We start from the raw sequence: 16,851 nt of genomic DNA, 5'->3' as shown, positions 1-16,851 counted from the left end.
GGATGATTGTCAGCTTGAAAAAGCTCATTGCAACATTCAGCAAGGAAGAAGTAAGTTCAGAGGGTTTAACAAGATTCATTTAAACATCAAGATGGGCAATTTTTTATTTCAGAATGGGACAGTCACTGGTCAGTCTTTCGGGTTTTTTTATGCTCCAAACTGAGGTCAAATTATCCTCGTACAAAGTGTAACTCATGTCTGTGAAACTGGCCACTCAAAGACAACAAAATGCATCCTAACATGGCTAGAGAATGGACAGTTATTAATCATCCATGACAAAACCCTCTGAAAATACAGATTTTGCTTGGCGGCCATGTACCATGCACCCATGCTCTTGGAAAGTACAGGAAGTGAGAATAACCCTTTGCTGTTCCGTTTTCCAACACCAGGTGTCACTGGTGTTTCTGCTGCAAAGCTTATGCAAGGTTGGTGAAAAGTTGAAGTTTACCGTAATAATAATTACCGTATTATAAATAAAGGCAAAATGGCTTGATTTACTGTTTTGTTTTGGGCAAATTAGTTTTTATTTCATCTCAATTATTTTGCTCATGGACCCCCCAAACTAATAGTCTAAGTCTGCACTTTAGCAAAATAATGGATTTGATCAGTACTTGGTATCAGCCGACACTTAAAAGATTCCAACTCAGAATCCGTGTCGGCGGTGAAAAAGTGATACCGGTGCCTCGCTAGTTAATTCTTATCCCACATGCAACGAAAAAGCATAGGTCTCATACCCTGAGACCAGCAGCACAGTTCAAAACAGAGATTCTGAATCCTGAAACCGGACTTAGGGGGGGGGGGCAGAATCTCCAGAGGAATAAAGGAAAGCAACAACCAGATGAAGCGTACCAAGAAACCCCTGCATCCGGGCCAGACTCATTACATGCCAGTAAGCCCCATGCAGAGCGGTACAGCGGGAAGAAACAATGGTGGCAGCAGCGTTAATACCCTTCGCCCTGGTTACAAAGCTTCGCCTGTGTGCTGTTACCATGGTGACCCTGAGCCCGGCTGGGCCACGGTTTCTAGGGTTTGTTGAGCAGGGTGCTGTGGCTGTGTGACATCATGGAGTCATACGTCCGATCCGCTCCTTCCCGCTCACAACAGGTCCCGGGCAGAACGGAGCGGGTCCCTCTCACTACCGGAGCAGGGGGTCCCGCACCCCTCCAGGGCCTCTGATGTCCTTACTTTCTGTGGATGATGGTTGACGTGAGGAGGTAATAGTGCACCCGAGTATTGAAAACACCATCCTAAACCTTTGTTATCAAATTTAGAGTTTAACATTACGGCCCAGTCAGCAGATCCTGAAGATTAAAAGAGCACCTTTAAAAGTACAGCACAATCTATTCATGCTGCATTTCTTATTTTATTTAAATTTTTTAAACTTAGATGTTAAGATCTTCCACTTCTTTTTGGATGGACCGAACCATCAGTCCAGCCCTACAAACGTGAATGTCCCTGACTGACGGACTGAGTGATCAGTTTGACACGATTGGGCCGCTGGATCAGGTGACCAGCGATGTCACTGGTAAACATGGAAGTGGGAGTTTCCCTATTGGCTGTTGCTCTTTCAAAATGAATCAGCGCCGCAGTTCCAGCTCATTCCACATGCTACCAAGTGGAATATATCGCTGCTCGTGGATACTAATGAAACACTAAGAATGGACTAATTTGCTGCTCTTTCCATATCTGGTTGAACATTGACCATACTTGGTCCAGCCATATACTAGGTTTTGACCTAGTCTTGATGACAAATGACCAGCCTGGACTGGTTTGGTGATGAAAAATATATTTTTACCTGTTTGATGAAGTTTTCTGTTACAGCTTGGAGCATTGCAAAGTAGGGCTGGGCAATAATTTAATATTATTGTTTATCGTCTCACAATGGTAATGTATCCAGATGGAATTTGGATATGGTCATATTGTGATACACAACTGTGTTGTTTAAATAAATGATAAGAATTTATTACCTAAAATTTCTCACAAATTGAGGTCTTAAATTTTTTTAGGGAGTATTATTTGAAAATTAGTTTTGGTTTAATAATATACATTACCAAACAGTTCAATATGATGAACCTCAACTGGATTCTTCAACATGGTATTTTTGCATATGTAGTTGATATTGTGTAAACTTCCCTATGATTATCGTGATAATAATATTTTCCCTATTGCCCAGCACTACCGCAAAGATAAGAAGAAGTCTGCCAGTGTTGCAAACGGGAACATCTCAGACTTCACTAAAACCCCTTCCTGTCCAACCAGCCCCTTTTGGGGAAATCTTCACCCTTTATAACCATACATATTTCAGAGCTGTAAGACACCTTTTAAAATGAGACCAATATTGACAAGTCTTATGATACCATAAATGCAGTTCATACATGCATTTAAAAACAAAAATGCAGATTGTGCAAACGGACAGTGAAAGATGGGAGGACGCGGTAAGCGGAGGAACAGGAGATGTAAGTATAAGCCCGGCTCACTAACCAGCCACAGCAGGAGGGTGAACAGCAGCCCGGTCATTAGTTGAATGTGGCGAGAGGTGCTGATGTGTGTTCAGGCACTGATGAGGGGTTTACATGTCCACATGCCACCGTGCACACAGAGACTAGGGCGTAAAAGACAAGTCACCTCCTCCTCCTCCTCCTCTCCCGTCTCTGCGGGCCAATCAGAAACTCATTCGGCTGGAGGATTGAGAAAGCATGAAGATGGTGGATGGCTCCACAGTAAGGCACGGGCGATTGGACTGCCGTTGCCCCCGGAGACCGCAGTGGAGGGCGGAGTTAACAGGCACACAGGGAGGAGGAGTGGAGGAGAGAAGAGAGAGAGAGAGAGAGAGATAAGAGAGGATAGTGGGGAGTGTGGTGGAGAGGGAGGGAGGGTGAGAGGAGAAGAACGGTGGCAGTAGTGAGGACAAGCATCAAAGAAGAGTGTAAAAAAGGAAGAGAAGGGAGCGAGGAGAGACGGTGTGAAATTGGATTAACGTGGTCCGTTAGGGTGCAGCGGGAAAGAGAGAAAGAGAGAGAACAAGAGAAGAGACAGAGAGAGAAAGGGGGAAGAGGAGAAGAAAAGTGGGGAGAAATAAGTCAGACCTTGCATTTTCCCACTCATGGTGCCGCTTGCTTCACAGGAAGCAGGTGAGGTTGAGCCACAGGGGACATAAAGTCAAACTACACCAAACCAGAGTACTTCTAAAGAGAAGCAAGGTAACGCTAAGGCAGCTGCTAGTGTCGCTGTTGAGCACGGGGAGTGCAGAATGACTTCAACTCTAAGGAGATTAACCCCCTTAACATCCATTTACACCAGGAAAAATGCTCGTAAAGCAGAGAAGCGATATATATTCTTGAAAATCGCCACTATTCAGAGGTAGCCATCCCCCATTCATTTGTGTGAGGGGAAAAACTGCCATTTTGGGGTTTTTGCACATCAATATTCATAAATTTGAGGGCATGGTAGAGCATCAAGTAACGTATTGTCCTGGACTGGCTGGAAATTTTAATATTCATGAGCATCACAACCAATCAGTATCAGCTATCTGTGATGCAAGTGCCACCATGTTCACATGAGGCAGTTATGGGTCAGGCTAACAAAAAAAAAAACCCCAAAAAAAACCTAGCAATGGATACCAGTTCATTTGGGCTCTAATGATTACAAAACAAAAATTCAAGCTGGGGTATCTTGAGTTCTTTGTAATAAAAACATTTCAGCATTTTAGCCTGAGAGACTCCCAGTCATTCTGAGTGAATAAGCACTCCCCGACTCTTCCACGCCCAACAGCATAGGCTATGTTGCAGGGTCAGTGTAAACCTATGGGAGGTAACTGGCTAGCTCCCAGAGAGCCTATGATCATACTGTGCAATAACATACTTGGTAAGAATACATATGTGTGGTAAAATACAGCAGGGGAGCGAGAGGAGTAGTGGAGTGAAGTGTAATTTCTAAATCTAATTGTAGTAGTTGTGGTCATTTTGATCGGTACTGTGGGATTATCTCTTGCTGAGCGGTAGAAATGGGAAGGGGTCTATTAGTAACAACAGTCATTCTTTAATAGCTAAAGCAAAGCATTCGGTTAAAACACCATCAAAAGTCAGGACGGAGCACCCAAACTCTTAACTCGGACACAAGGAACACATGGAAATATATTTAAGAACTTAATAAAGCTACCCCTTCATCGCTGAGCTGGTGTCAGTGTCCTTACCTGTGCGCGCTCGGTGGCTGTCGGGCAGACGGCCCGGCAGAGGACCTTCTTGATGACGTCCGGCAGCAGACTAACTGTAATGAGCAGGATGATGCTGAGCCAGGCCGGCCCGCTGGACAACATCTGCATGAAAACGTAATACATCCTCTGGTAGTTCAGGAAGGGCCTACACAGGGAGAGGAAAGTGAGACCCCCGTTTACATGTGGCGTTAAGATATGATCTGCAGTGGTGGAGGTACTCAGATCATGAACTTAAGTAAAAGTACAAATACCATGACACAATGTTACTCTAGGGAAAGTACCACACTGGCAGCTCTGCTTGAGTAAAAGTATGTAAGTACTTGTTCTTAAATGTACACCGATCAGCGAAAACATTAAAACCACGGACAGGTAAGAATATAATATTGAAGGGCATCCTGGTAGTGTAGCAGTCTATTCTGTTGCCTATCAACACAGGGATTGCCGGTTCGAACCCCACTGTTACCTCCGGCTTGGTCAGGCGTCCCTAAAGACACAATTGGCCGTGTCTGAGGGTAGGAAGCTGGATGTGGGTATGTGTCCTAGTTGCTGCACTAGCGCCTCCTCTAGTGGGTTGGGGCACCTGTTTGGGGGGGACTGGGGGTAATAGCGTGATCCTCCCACGCACTACTTCTCCTGGCGAAACTCCTCACTGTCAGGTGAAAAGAAGTGGCTGGTGACTCCACATGTATCGGATGAGAGATGTGGTAGTCTGCAGCCCTCCCCGGATTGGCAGAGGGGGTGGAGCAGCGACTGGAACGGCTCGGAAAAGTGGGGTAATTGGCCAGATACAATTGGGGGGGAAGGGGGAAACCCCCCTCAAAAAAAAAAAGAATATATTATTGATTATCTCGTTACAATGGCACCTGTCGAGGGGTGGGATATATTAGGCAGCAAGTGAATAGCCAGTTCTTGAAGTTGATATTTTGGAAACAGGAAAAATGGGCAAGTGTAAGGACAAGGTGACATTGACAAGGACCAAATTGTGATGGCTAGACAACAGGGTCAATGCATCTCCAAAACGCCAGGTCTTGTGGGGTGTTCCCGGTATGCAGTGGTCAGTACCTACCAAAAGTGGTCCAAGGAAGGACAACTGGGGAACCTACGACAGGGTCAAGGGTGCCCAAGGCTCACTGATGTGCGTGGGGAGCAAAGACTAGCTCATCTGGTCCGATCCCACAGAAGAGCTATCGTAGCTCAAACTGCTGAAATAGCTAATGCTGGCTATGATAGACAGGTGTCAGAACACACAGTGCATCACAGCTTGCTGGTGTTGCCTGCTGGCCTCTTTCAGCAGGATGATGTGCCCTGCCACACTGCAAAAATTGTTCAGGAATGATTTGAGGAACATGACAACAGCTGAAGGCGTTGACTTGGCCTCCAAATTCCTCAGATCTCAATCCAACTGAGCATCTGTGGGATGCGCTGGAAAAACAAGTCCGATCCATGGAGGCCCCAGCTCGCAACTTACAGGCCTTAAAGGATCTGCTGTCTTGGTGCCAGATACCAGAGGACACCATCAGAGGTCTTGCGGAGTCCATGTCTCAACGGGTCATAGCTGTTTTGGCGGCATGAGGGGTACCTTCACAATATTAGGCAGGTGGTTTTAATGTTTTGGTTGATTGGTGAGCTTGATGTTTTAAAGTAAAGATACTTGAGTAATATTGAGTACTGAGTGCCCTGATACAATAATAATATAATGCAGCTTAAAATATGTTACTGCACCTCTTTTTCTACAGATGAGTGCTAATGCTGATTGCAGTTTACAAAGAAATAATATAGGTGTGAGATAGCAATTTATAAGGATATTTATGGACCTAATGAATCACTGATACACAATCCTGAATCAACAGTCCATTTAGATGTTTGATAAATCCAGTCCCTGATTTGTTTTTACCCAATGTGACTCAGATCGAACAACACAAACCAATTCCCACTTGTGAACACTGAAAAGTCTTAAAAATCAAAATGAGAAGCTCGTCATGCTCCCACTCACTGCTGTCAAACAACAAGTGAGCGGAGGTAAAGCACACAGGAGGAGGAGGGATTAAACAACACTGTACCAGATGATGCCTCCCCAGAGCAGTGAGAAAATAACGTAGAAAAGCAGCGACCCCCAGATGACGAAGTGATTGATCCAAGTCCAGTGGTGTGTGTCCAAGGCAAGCTGTATTGCACAGAACACACACAGAGAATACACACATAGTTACCACTGGCCCACTCAGCGAAGTCAGTGACTGCGCCCGCAGGCATTCTCTGCTGTGCAAACTGAGCCGGTGGTGCAGTCAGTCAGTCAGTCAGTCAGTCAGTCAGTCAGTCAGTCAGTCAGTCAGTCAGTCAATCAATCAATCAATCAATCAATCAATCAATCAAGCCACACAGCAGAGTTAGCATGTTCCTCTGAATCTGTGTGCACATTATGCACATCCAGACTCATATGTGTGGGCATTATGCAATACACTCGTCATGAGATTTTTCTTTGCCCTGCTGGACTTCACTAAATGCAGGCGCACACATATACACACACACACCTACCTTGAGTGTAACGGTGAACACCAGCACAGTGAAGACAAGGGTCCCAAAGGTCCAGTTCCCGAACATCTGTGTGGGAAGAGATGGAGATCGGGTCAGGGTCCGCTATACTGATACTGCACACCCACACCAAGCAGCAATCGCACGGCCCTTCATCCTCCATGTATGCATGGGTGGGTGAACGAGCCACTGCGCACTGTTAACCTCCACAGACACGTGAGGAGTGGACAGCCTCATGTCAGCCCTACTGGGGTCATAAGGTACTCCAGTAGAGGGTACTGTAGTATTACTCCCCTCCCTGGCTTGTTGTGAAATTACAACCAACTCGCTATTTAAAACACGGAGTAGGTGTTCACGCGCTTCAAGCAGACATAAGAGATGGACAGATGGAATGAAACCGGGGAGGGGGAGAATGACAGAGAGAGGTGGAGGGAGAGAGGGAACAAGATGGAGAGATGCTTGAGTTTATGTAACATTTCTAGTTAGTAGGTGACTGTGCTCAACTATATCTGTGTGTCTATCAGGGCTGCACAATTAATCGTATGTTAATCGCGATTTCAATATTGGTTTCCACAATTAATTGATCGTGGCCGATGGGGCGATTACTCCCGCTCGGTTTAGCTCGCTCTGATGGGCAGTTTTCTGTTGATTTAAAGTTCTCAGTAAAACAATTCTGCTCTCCAAAACAGATGAATAATCGCGGGCATCCAAGTAGCATAGCGGTCTATTCCGTTGCCTACAAACATGGGGATCACAGGTTCAAATCCTCGTGTTACCTCTGGCTTGGTCGGGCATCCCTACAGACACAATTGGCCGTGTCTGCAGGTGGGAAGCGGATGTGGGTATGTGCCCTGGTCACTGCATTAGCGCCTCCTCTGGTCGGTCGGGGTGCCTGTTCGGGGGGGGAGGGGGAACTCGGGGGGAGCAGCGTGATCCTCCCACACGCTACGTCCCCCTGGTGAAACTCCTCACTGGTGACTCCACATGTATTGGAGGAGGCATGTGGTAGTCTGCAGCCCTCCCTGGATCGGCAGAGGGGGTGGAGCAGCGACCAGGACGGCTCCAAAGACTGGGGTAATTGGTTTAAAAAAAGGATGAATAATAATTTTTCTTGAGATTTTTACCCCTTTTTCTCCCCAGCTGTATCCGGCCAATTACCCCACTCTTTGGAGTCATCCCAGTCGCTGCTCCACCACCTCTGCGGATCCGGGGAGGGCTGCAGACTACCACATGCCTCCTCCAATACATGTGGAGTCACCAGCCGCTTCTATTCACCTGACAGTGAGGAGTTTCGACAGAGGGGCCTAGTGCGTGGGAGGATCGCCCCATTCCCCCCCCAGTTCCCCCTTCCCCGCCGAACAGGTGCCCGGACCGACCAGAGGAGGCGCTAGCGCAGCAACCAGAACACACACCCACATCCGGCTTCCCACCCGCAGACACAGCCAATTGTGTCTGTAGGGATGCCCGACCAAGCCGGAGGTAACACGGGGATTCGAACCAGCGATCCCCATGTTGGCAGGCAACGGAATAGACCGTAACGCCACCCGGACGTGTGGCAAAATAATCGAGATTATAATTTTAGCCATAACCGTGCAGCCCTATCTGCATGGTGAGGAATCCATTTTAAACACAGCACAGGTCCACTCGGAGGAGGAGCATGTGTTAATGAACCTGGAAGCTCGGGGTGAAGTTGGGATGAAGAAGAAGGACCCAGCCACCTCTGAACGGTCCAGCCGGGAAATTAAAACCAAACAAAATCCCACTTTCAATTTCTTACCGCACTTCAACATCCAAAACAATAAACAGAGTAAAGAAATACACACGTACATACGTGTACACACACACACACACACACACACACATGTTGAATCCCCATCTATGCATTACATCGTTTTAAACAACAACACACAACAGTTATGTGGGGGACGAATCTAAGGTATCTACTTTTTTTTTCTTTTTTTTTGGAAGTGTAGAAGTTCAGAACAGGTACTGCGGATAATTCAGGGCTTTATAGGGATTAAGGAATAATGGCACACTAGAGAGGAATCTACACACGGAAACGAGGGTGCGTGGATGACGTGAGGTGGAGGGCGGGTGACACTGGATAGGATGGACGAACTGAAAGTTAAAAAACCAAAAAAACGTACGACAGGAAACTCAAAGAGCATGAGAGACAGAGAGAGCTGGAGAGGGAGGGAGACAGGCTTACCATCTGCGTGTTGGTGGTCATAAGCTGAGGAAGAAGAAGAGGAGGAGCAAAATAAAGAGAGAGGAAGCAGAGAGGAGGAGGAGGAGGAGGAAGAAGAGAGAAAAGAATCAGGACAAAGGGTAAAATGAATCTCAGGATGTTCCAACTTAAAAACAAGACCAAAGGCAATCAAAAACAGTTGACGTGATACAAATTAACAGTACAGAGAAAGATGCTACAGCTTCGTCGATATGAATGGAAATCCAATGTAGGCCTAAAGAAATGGCTCCCGAGACGGGAAACCGCTCATGGCGTATCTGGAATTATCAAAACATGACCTCCAAAAGCGGTCTTGTCGCTCCTGACTCCACCCTCCTGACAGAATCCAGTGGAGATGGATGTATGTTTAAGACAAGCGTTTTTTTTTGACAGTGTGCATCCATTATCCTTCCATAATGCCCCTTAAGGATACCTCAAACGCCCCACAGAGTACCGAAACACATGACTGTTCAATTTCCACTGCCGCAACGCGCCGACGGGCAGGAGACGCCGCCTCCGCAGAGACGGAGAGACTCACCTGGCCGTTGCTGGTGAAGGTGGTGTTGTCGAACAGGAAGTAGGCACCGAAGAAGAAGACGACGGCGTCAAACACGCCCAGGCACGTCCAGTACAGGAAGACAGGCCAGCGGAGGAGAGAGTTCTTGGCTATATCCCTGAGAAAGAGAGGGAGGGTTTGAGAAAACGGCACAGCGGAGTGAAATGACACGGACACAAGGGTGTAAAATAAACCTGTAAAACCAAGTAAATAGTTTTGATAAAGGAACTCTAAGACTGGGCTCCTTTTCATGCCAGCCAGTCCATCCTTACGGCAACAGATCAATATCCAGCTCGGATCAGCCCAGCTCATGCCCACGAAGTCTGCCCGAAACCCTGGGTGTCACGACTGACGACCAACTAACCTTTAAGGTTCTCGTGGCCTTGATTGCTCGATCATGGCGATTTGCCCCGTACAACATCAGGAAAACTAGACCTCACCTGTCTGAGCACACAGCACAACTCCTGGTACAGGTTCTTGTTATATCACATACTGACTACTGCAAGTCCTTACTGGCAGGTCTCCCTGCATGCACTTTCAAACCTCTGCAAATGATCCAGAACACGGCGGCGCGTCTGGTCTTCAACCAACCCAAAACAGCACATGTCACTCCGCTGTTCAAATCCCTCCACTGGCTCCCAGTTTCTGGCCGCATCAAATTCAAAACCTTGATGCTCGCTTACAAAACAGCAACTAAAACGGCTACCCCCTACCTGAACTCCCTCATTCAGGTCTACACTCAGTCCCGCTCACTACACTCTGCCAATGAAAGGCGCCTGGCACTTCCGCCACAGCGGGGCCCGAAGTCACCAGCCAGACTCTTCTCTTCTGCCGTTCCCTGGTGGTGGAATGAGTTACCAAACTCCATTTGATCCACTGAGACCCTCTCCATCTGTAAGACGAAGCTAAAGACCCAGCTCTTTCTCCAACACCCCCACACCTGATGGTATTAAAAAAAAAATCGCCTCTATGCACCCTATGCATCGCCTTTGTGCACTGCCTGCTGACACCGATGTCCTATCAGACTTGAACTTAGGTTTTTGACACTGGCTTGCATTGTTGCCTCCTGACTAGATCCTTGCTTGTGTTGTTTTAACTCTCAGATGTACGTCGCTTTGGATAAAAGTGTCTGCTAAATGAAATTGTAGATTGTAAAAGAAAAGCCCTCATTGTAATCAACGCTGCGGTCGACGCCAGGTCCGTGTAGACAAGAGTCCCAACTGTGTCCTACGTGCGTCACTGTGAGCTCTTCTCCTGGATCCCCACCTTGCCGTGGTGGAGAAGCTTGTGTGTACCAATGATCCCAAGAGCTATGGCATCTGGAGTTTGGCTCCTGGTAGGGTCAACCAAGGCGGATGGGTCAAGGGGGAGGTTCCAGACGAAGCGTGAGCCAACAAAGACCTCAACGGCAGAAGATGTCTCCAGGTCACAACAGCAGTGAAGGTGGATGAAGGCGGATGAAGCCTGCAATAGAGGGTCATCCCCAATCATCTTGGTTCTCCATGCCATTGGACTCTGGCCACCCCCTGCCAAGGACCGTGTGGTGGCTGCAGGTGCATCAGCCTCTCCACATAAAAAGCTGTCACGCGCAGGCATCCTCCCATTATGCAGCTCCAGGATCGGCTTCTACACCCACCTGAGGACCCAGAGGGACCCTGAGGGGGGACAGTCATACTCGAACCTGAGTGACTGCCGATGATGATGATGATGATGACTGTGAGCCATTTTTTTTCTTTTTATACTTCAATTTTAGTTTTTTCTTTCTGCAGCACTTGTTCCCTATATATATATATAACCCAGTTATTCAACTAAATTATTTTTATATATATATACACACTTTGAATAACTGGATTTTATATATATATGCTTTCAAACCACGGCTATTCTTTTTCTTTCTGTTTATGATGCAACAGAATAGAAAAGGGTAAAGTTATTAAACAAAATATTTCTCCTAAAGAATCTGGGCACTCGTGTGTCAAACACTTTGTGTTGCGTTTTGCAAACTAAAGTCCACAGATCTACAACAGTAGGCTTGCAGCTGCAATCACCTTTCCTCTAGTTCAAGTAGCAAGCTCTTATCCAGTTCTCATGTGTTGCCCTTGACTTTACATTCTTGAATGCAAGGCCAAAAAAAAAAAAAAAAAAAGTTCTGATAAAAACCAGTTCAAACTCAAACTGAGGGTGTTGCATTTATACTGAACTTAATATTTATTTTATCTATAATGTAGTTGACGTTTTTCAATAATGTGAAGTAACTTAGGAATTGTATCAGTTCGTGGTATTCTTTTTCTCTTTTCTGTGTTCTGTAAATTTCCACTATGCATTCACTATTCAACAACTCAGCATTCGGTACTTGGTAGGATGATGCACATGCAGGACCTTGGTAATACAATGACTCTTACTAAGACAGAGAAGCCTTTTGACTTTATACAGATATGTTTGGTCCCTTGGTATATAATCGCCTATTATCTCAACATTCTTTGAAGAACTGCATATGAACTTTTTCCATGCCTCCATCCAGTGCTGCATGAATAAATCAACAAGTATATAAGAGTCTATACTTTGCTCAACAACCAAAGAACCTTGAAGATTTTATGAAAAATAAAAAATCCAACAACAACAGATTTCAATCAGTTAGTAACACAGTGTGATCAGTATAGACTGGCATAGAGTGGTTTAGATCAATATAGAGCAGTATTGACCTATGAAGACCAGTATAGATCAGTGCAGACCAGTTCAGGTTGGGCAAAAGCAGTATAGACCGGTATAAACTAGTGCCGATCAGTATAGACCGCTATAGACCAGTGTTGAACAATATAGACCAATGTAGACCAGTATACAGTGCTATAGACTAGTGTAGGCCAGTTAAGATTAGTATTGATTATTATTGACCAGTGTAGACCAGTGCAGACTAGTGTAGACCTGTGTAGGCTAGTATAGACCAGTGTAAACCAATATAGATCAGTGCAGACCAGTATAGACCAATGCAGACCAGTAGAGACCAGGGGTCAGCTTACCTGTACAAGGAAGGATCCCTCTTGAGGGTCTCCATGCTGACGTGCTGCTCAACGAGGCTGTAGAGGAGGATGGGAAGTGAGGTGAAGCTGATGTTGTACAGCGTCAAGTACGCTGTGTCGTACAGAGGCTGGCAAGGGGCAAACCACAACACAGACAGACACCAATGTAAGACACATAGGAGTGATAATGCACTACGTTGTCACAAAGCATGTGTGCGTGCTGTATATGTGTACCCCACAGAACCCGACAGCAGTAGCACAAAAATACCTGCTGGGAGAACCCGCAGAAGAACTGATAGAGGAACTGGGGGAAGATGAAGCACACATTCTGGAAGAGAGAGAGGGAGAGGAAATGAACAGGAAAATAGAGATTCGGATGAGCTCGTGATGAGTCCGCGTGAAGAGATTTGGGGGAAACTAAAAATGCCACCATCTACACATTTCTGTTAGGTAAAGGCTGTGCTGTATAAGCTGAGTGAGTGGGCTGCAGAGAGCTGGCCTGCCAAAAAGGGAAAAAGTGAATCAGTTGGCAGCCTGTTATGGATTCCACCCACACTGATCACCGACGTCATGAATCCAGGAGGGAGCGCTGCATCAGGGTTTCATCACTCCGATAATCTCTCAGAACCGCTGCAAAATCTGGTACACTGTATTTCACGCTATCAAATTGAAGTTATGATAAAAAGAGATTAAAAGGAGCAGTATGTTAATATGACTAGTAAATATCAGCAGGAGTTGCTGAGCGGTACTGATTTAAACTAAGTTAATGGCTCACTGCCCCCACACTCTCTGGATTTCTGCACTTAGAAACACAGCAGTCGGGTTCGCTGGGTACTTTTTGTTGCCGTCTGAAGCCGTGGCCCGTAAAAGACTTGGCTCGCATTCAAAGTCCTCAATGAACTATGCTGCACATGGCAGCCAACAAAATCTGCAGAAGACTTTTGAAAACGGCTGATGTCATCAGATGTGCTGTGCATCCACCAACTTTCTTTTTCAATTCGGTTGTTCTTGCTCGCTTTAATTTGCTGTCGTCATTCACATGGGTCAATGGCAGAGGTCAGGACTGAACAGGAGTTACGCAGAGCACCTTCGCATTACGTTTGCCATCAAGTAAGACACGTCCGTCTTTACACACCTTGTAGAAGAAGTATTGCACAAGCTCAGCAATGCGAATGTAGTAGTAATGGCCGTGAACCAGCAGGATCTTTTTCAGATGTTTGAACTTTGGGATCGCGTAGTCGCTGTTTCTTGCTGCCTGCCGGCCCTCTTTACCCATGATGCCTGGAGGGGAACAAAAAAGTGTGGCTAAATGTCTGAGGTTCTGACAAACTGCAGTATAGAGATAAGCCCTTTAAGCATTTCACCAGTTAATGGACGAAAAGGGGCCCACCTATACCAACATGTGCTTCCAGGATCATACTGACATCATTGGCTCCATCACCAATGGCCAGGGTTATGGGGTGCTCTTTAGAAGATTTTATTAGCTTGACAATCTGCATAATTTAAAGGGGAAAAAAAACTTAATCTTCGTTAAAAGAAAACAACACGTCACGTATGTTGTTTACGTTACAAACCATGCATGCTGTGTAAAAGTATTTTCCAGAATGGGTCTGGAGTGTATTTCCGGAAAAAACGAGGGTGTGTTTCCTACCTGTGCCTTCTGCAGGGGTGCCATACGACAGCAGAGAACGGCGCTACAGTTACGGCAGATCTCCAGAAAAATCTCTTTGTAGTTTCCTGGGGAGGTGCCGTCGCGGTTGGGCTTAAGTATTGCTGACAGAGTGGCCCCATCTATGATCAGGCCAAAGTCAAGGCAGTCTACCGACAACCTGAGAAAACATACGCACACACAGAAAAATACCAGTATAGCTGAAAATCTGTGGATGGGACCAGATACACAATGTAAATATACAACCGTTATTAGCAGTGTTTTAAGTTGCTTCCTTTATAAGTTGGGGGGGGGGGGACTTGGCTGGGGGAGCTCTGGTTAATTTAAGCATTTCCTATGGATGATATCAATTAGGGCTGGGCGATATGGATAAAATCACATATTATATTTTTGCACCAAATACCTCGATATCGACATTGTGACGATATTATGGGGATGACTATTGATGGTTTCACGAAACATTTACACAATCAGATTTTTTGATAAATAACCATCAATAATGCCTATACAATAACTAAGTGGGTAAAGGCAAATGATAAAGCAGCTAGAACAGTGTGTTAAGTTCAGAAAATTACACCAATTTACTGTAATGCAGCCTTTAAATCCAGGGAGAGACCATGCTATATCACGACATTACGATATCCAAAATTCCAGATGATATCTGGTCTCATATCACGATATCGATATAATATCGATATATTGCCCAGCCCTAATATCAATCTATAATTTGGTTTAAACTGGGCTTGAAAATTCAATCCAATGAAAATCATGTTTTCCAATTGCATATTTTTTAACAGAGGGTTTGTTAAAGTCACCCACAATGTGAGAACTGCTGTTAAAGTGAAAACATGACAAAAGCCACTTGAGAAAGTCCTCCTGCTTGTCAACGTAATTATACCGTTTCAGAAAACCAATCAGCTTCTGGCAATAAATGACATCATCTAATACTCTGATCGGATTGGACGATCAGAGAATTGTGTTCTGAGAGGGGATGCTAAAACAGTTATACCAGATCAAATGATGCTTCTGAAGATGAAAAAATGACTCATAACATTAATATTATACAATACAACTTTTACAATAACAATTTTGACAATATGTACCAACTGTGTTTAAACTATATATATATATACATATATGTGTGTGTGTGTGTGTGTGTGTGTAATTTAGTATTCATATTTGTAGGTACACTGGATGTTCAGTGTTACAGGTATATTGCACAGGGATTGTTTCTGACACTGTATGACTGTTTTAAGTGTTCCTCAGAGTGATGGTGTGCAGAAAGAAATTGTTCTTGTGTCTGGTTGTTTTGGCGTGCAGTGCTCTATTGTGCCTACCAGAAGCGAGGAGTTGCAACAGGTTGTGACCAGGGTGTGATGGGTCTGCAGTGGTATTGCCTGCCTGTTTCCTGATTCTGGAGATGTTTAAGTCCTGAATGGTGAGCAGGTTGGCACCATGATTTTCTCTGCAGTCCTGACTATCCCTTGTAGTCTGTTCCTGCCGTGTTTGGTGGCCGATCCAAACCAGACAGTGATGGATGTGCAGAGAACAGACTAGATTATTGCACAGTAGAACTGAATCAGCAGCTCCTGAGGCAGGTTGAACTTCCTGAGCTGACGCAGAAAGTACATTCTCTGCTCGGCCTTTTTGATGATTGCGTCTGTGTTGGATGCCCAATTTAGGTCCTGGGAGATTTTGGATCCCAGAAACCTGAAGGTTTCACAGCAGACACTGTGCTGTTGAGTATGGTGAGGGGGGCAGTGTTGAGGGGGCTCCTCCTGAAGTCCACTGTCATCTCCACAGTTTTGAGCGTGTTCAGCTCCAGGTTGTTATGACTGCACCAGAGGCCCTGCTGTTCAACCTCTTGTCTATATGCAGACTTGTCACCATCCTGGATGAGGCCGATAATGGTTGTCGTCTGCAAACTTCAGGAGTTTAACAGACAGGTCTCCTGAGACAGTAATTTTTGTAGAGGGAGAAGAGCTGAGGGGAGAGCATACATCCCTGAGGGGTTCCAGTGCCGATTGTCCAAGGGCTGGATGTGATTTTCCCCACCCTCACCTGCTGCCTCCAGTCTGTCAGGAAGTTTGTGATCCACTGACAGGTAGGGGCTGGTGCAGTGAGCTGACTGAGCTTGGAGTGCAGGATGTCTGGGACGATGGTGTTGAATGCCGAGCTTAAGTCTACAAACGGGACCCTTGCGTATCTCCCTGGGGAGTCGAGGTGTTGCAAGATTAAGTGCAGTCCCATGCTGACTGCATCATCCACTGAGCTGTTTGCCCTGTAGGCAAACTTCAGTGGGTCCAGCTGGGGGCCTGTGATTTCCTTCAGGTGGGCCAACACCAGTCTCTTAAAGGATTTCATGACCACAGACGTCAGGGCGACAGGCCTGTAGTCATTTAATCCTGAGATAAAGGGGTTCTTGGGGACCGGGATGATAGTGGAGCTTTTGAAGTAGGAGGGGACTTCACAAAGCTCCAGTGATCTGTTGAAGATCAGTGTGAAGATGGGGGCCAGCTGGTCAGCACAGATGGGAGCCAGCTGGTCAGCACAGACCTTCAAGCAGGAGGGAGACACGCGTCTGGGCCTGGTGCCTTCCCGCTCTTGTTTCTGGAAAAGCTGACTCACATCCTCTTCACA

At 45.9% G+C, this 16,851-nt stretch overlaps 1 protein-coding gene across 1 annotated transcript in view; it reads right to left on the bottom strand.

Moving 5' to 3' along the window:
- LOC130121041 (phospholipid-transporting ATPase IH-like) overlaps positions 1–16,851 on the bottom strand; it is a 41,687-nt gene that overhangs the window by 391 nt on the left and 24,445 nt on the right. Inside the window, exons 20-29 of the mRNA XM_056289880.1 lie at positions 14,194–14,371; positions 13,933–14,035; positions 13,678–13,823; positions 12,811–12,870; positions 12,543–12,670; positions 9,508–9,643; positions 8,952–8,975; positions 6,746–6,811; positions 6,274–6,377; positions 4,193–4,358 (exon numbers count right to left, since the gene is read on the bottom strand). Coding sequence (XP_056145855.1) covers positions 4,193–4,358; positions 6,274–6,377; positions 6,746–6,811; positions 8,952–8,975; positions 9,508–9,643; positions 12,543–12,670; positions 12,811–12,870; positions 13,678–13,823; positions 13,933–14,035; positions 14,194–14,371 — 1,111 coding nt within the window. The remainder of the gene's footprint in view (positions 1–4,192; positions 4,359–6,273; positions 6,378–6,745; positions 6,812–8,951; positions 8,976–9,507; positions 9,644–12,542; positions 12,671–12,810; positions 12,871–13,677; positions 13,824–13,932; positions 14,036–14,193; positions 14,372–16,851) is intronic.

Source organism: Lampris incognitus, chromosome 11, assembly GCF_029633865.1.
Source record: "Lampris incognitus isolate fLamInc1 chromosome 11, fLamInc1.hap2, whole genome shotgun sequence".
NCBI classification, from domain to species: domain Eukaryota; kingdom Metazoa; phylum Chordata; class Actinopteri; order Lampriformes; family Lampridae; genus Lampris; species Lampris incognitus.
This window is presented reverse-complemented; position numbering and strand designations above follow the sequence as displayed.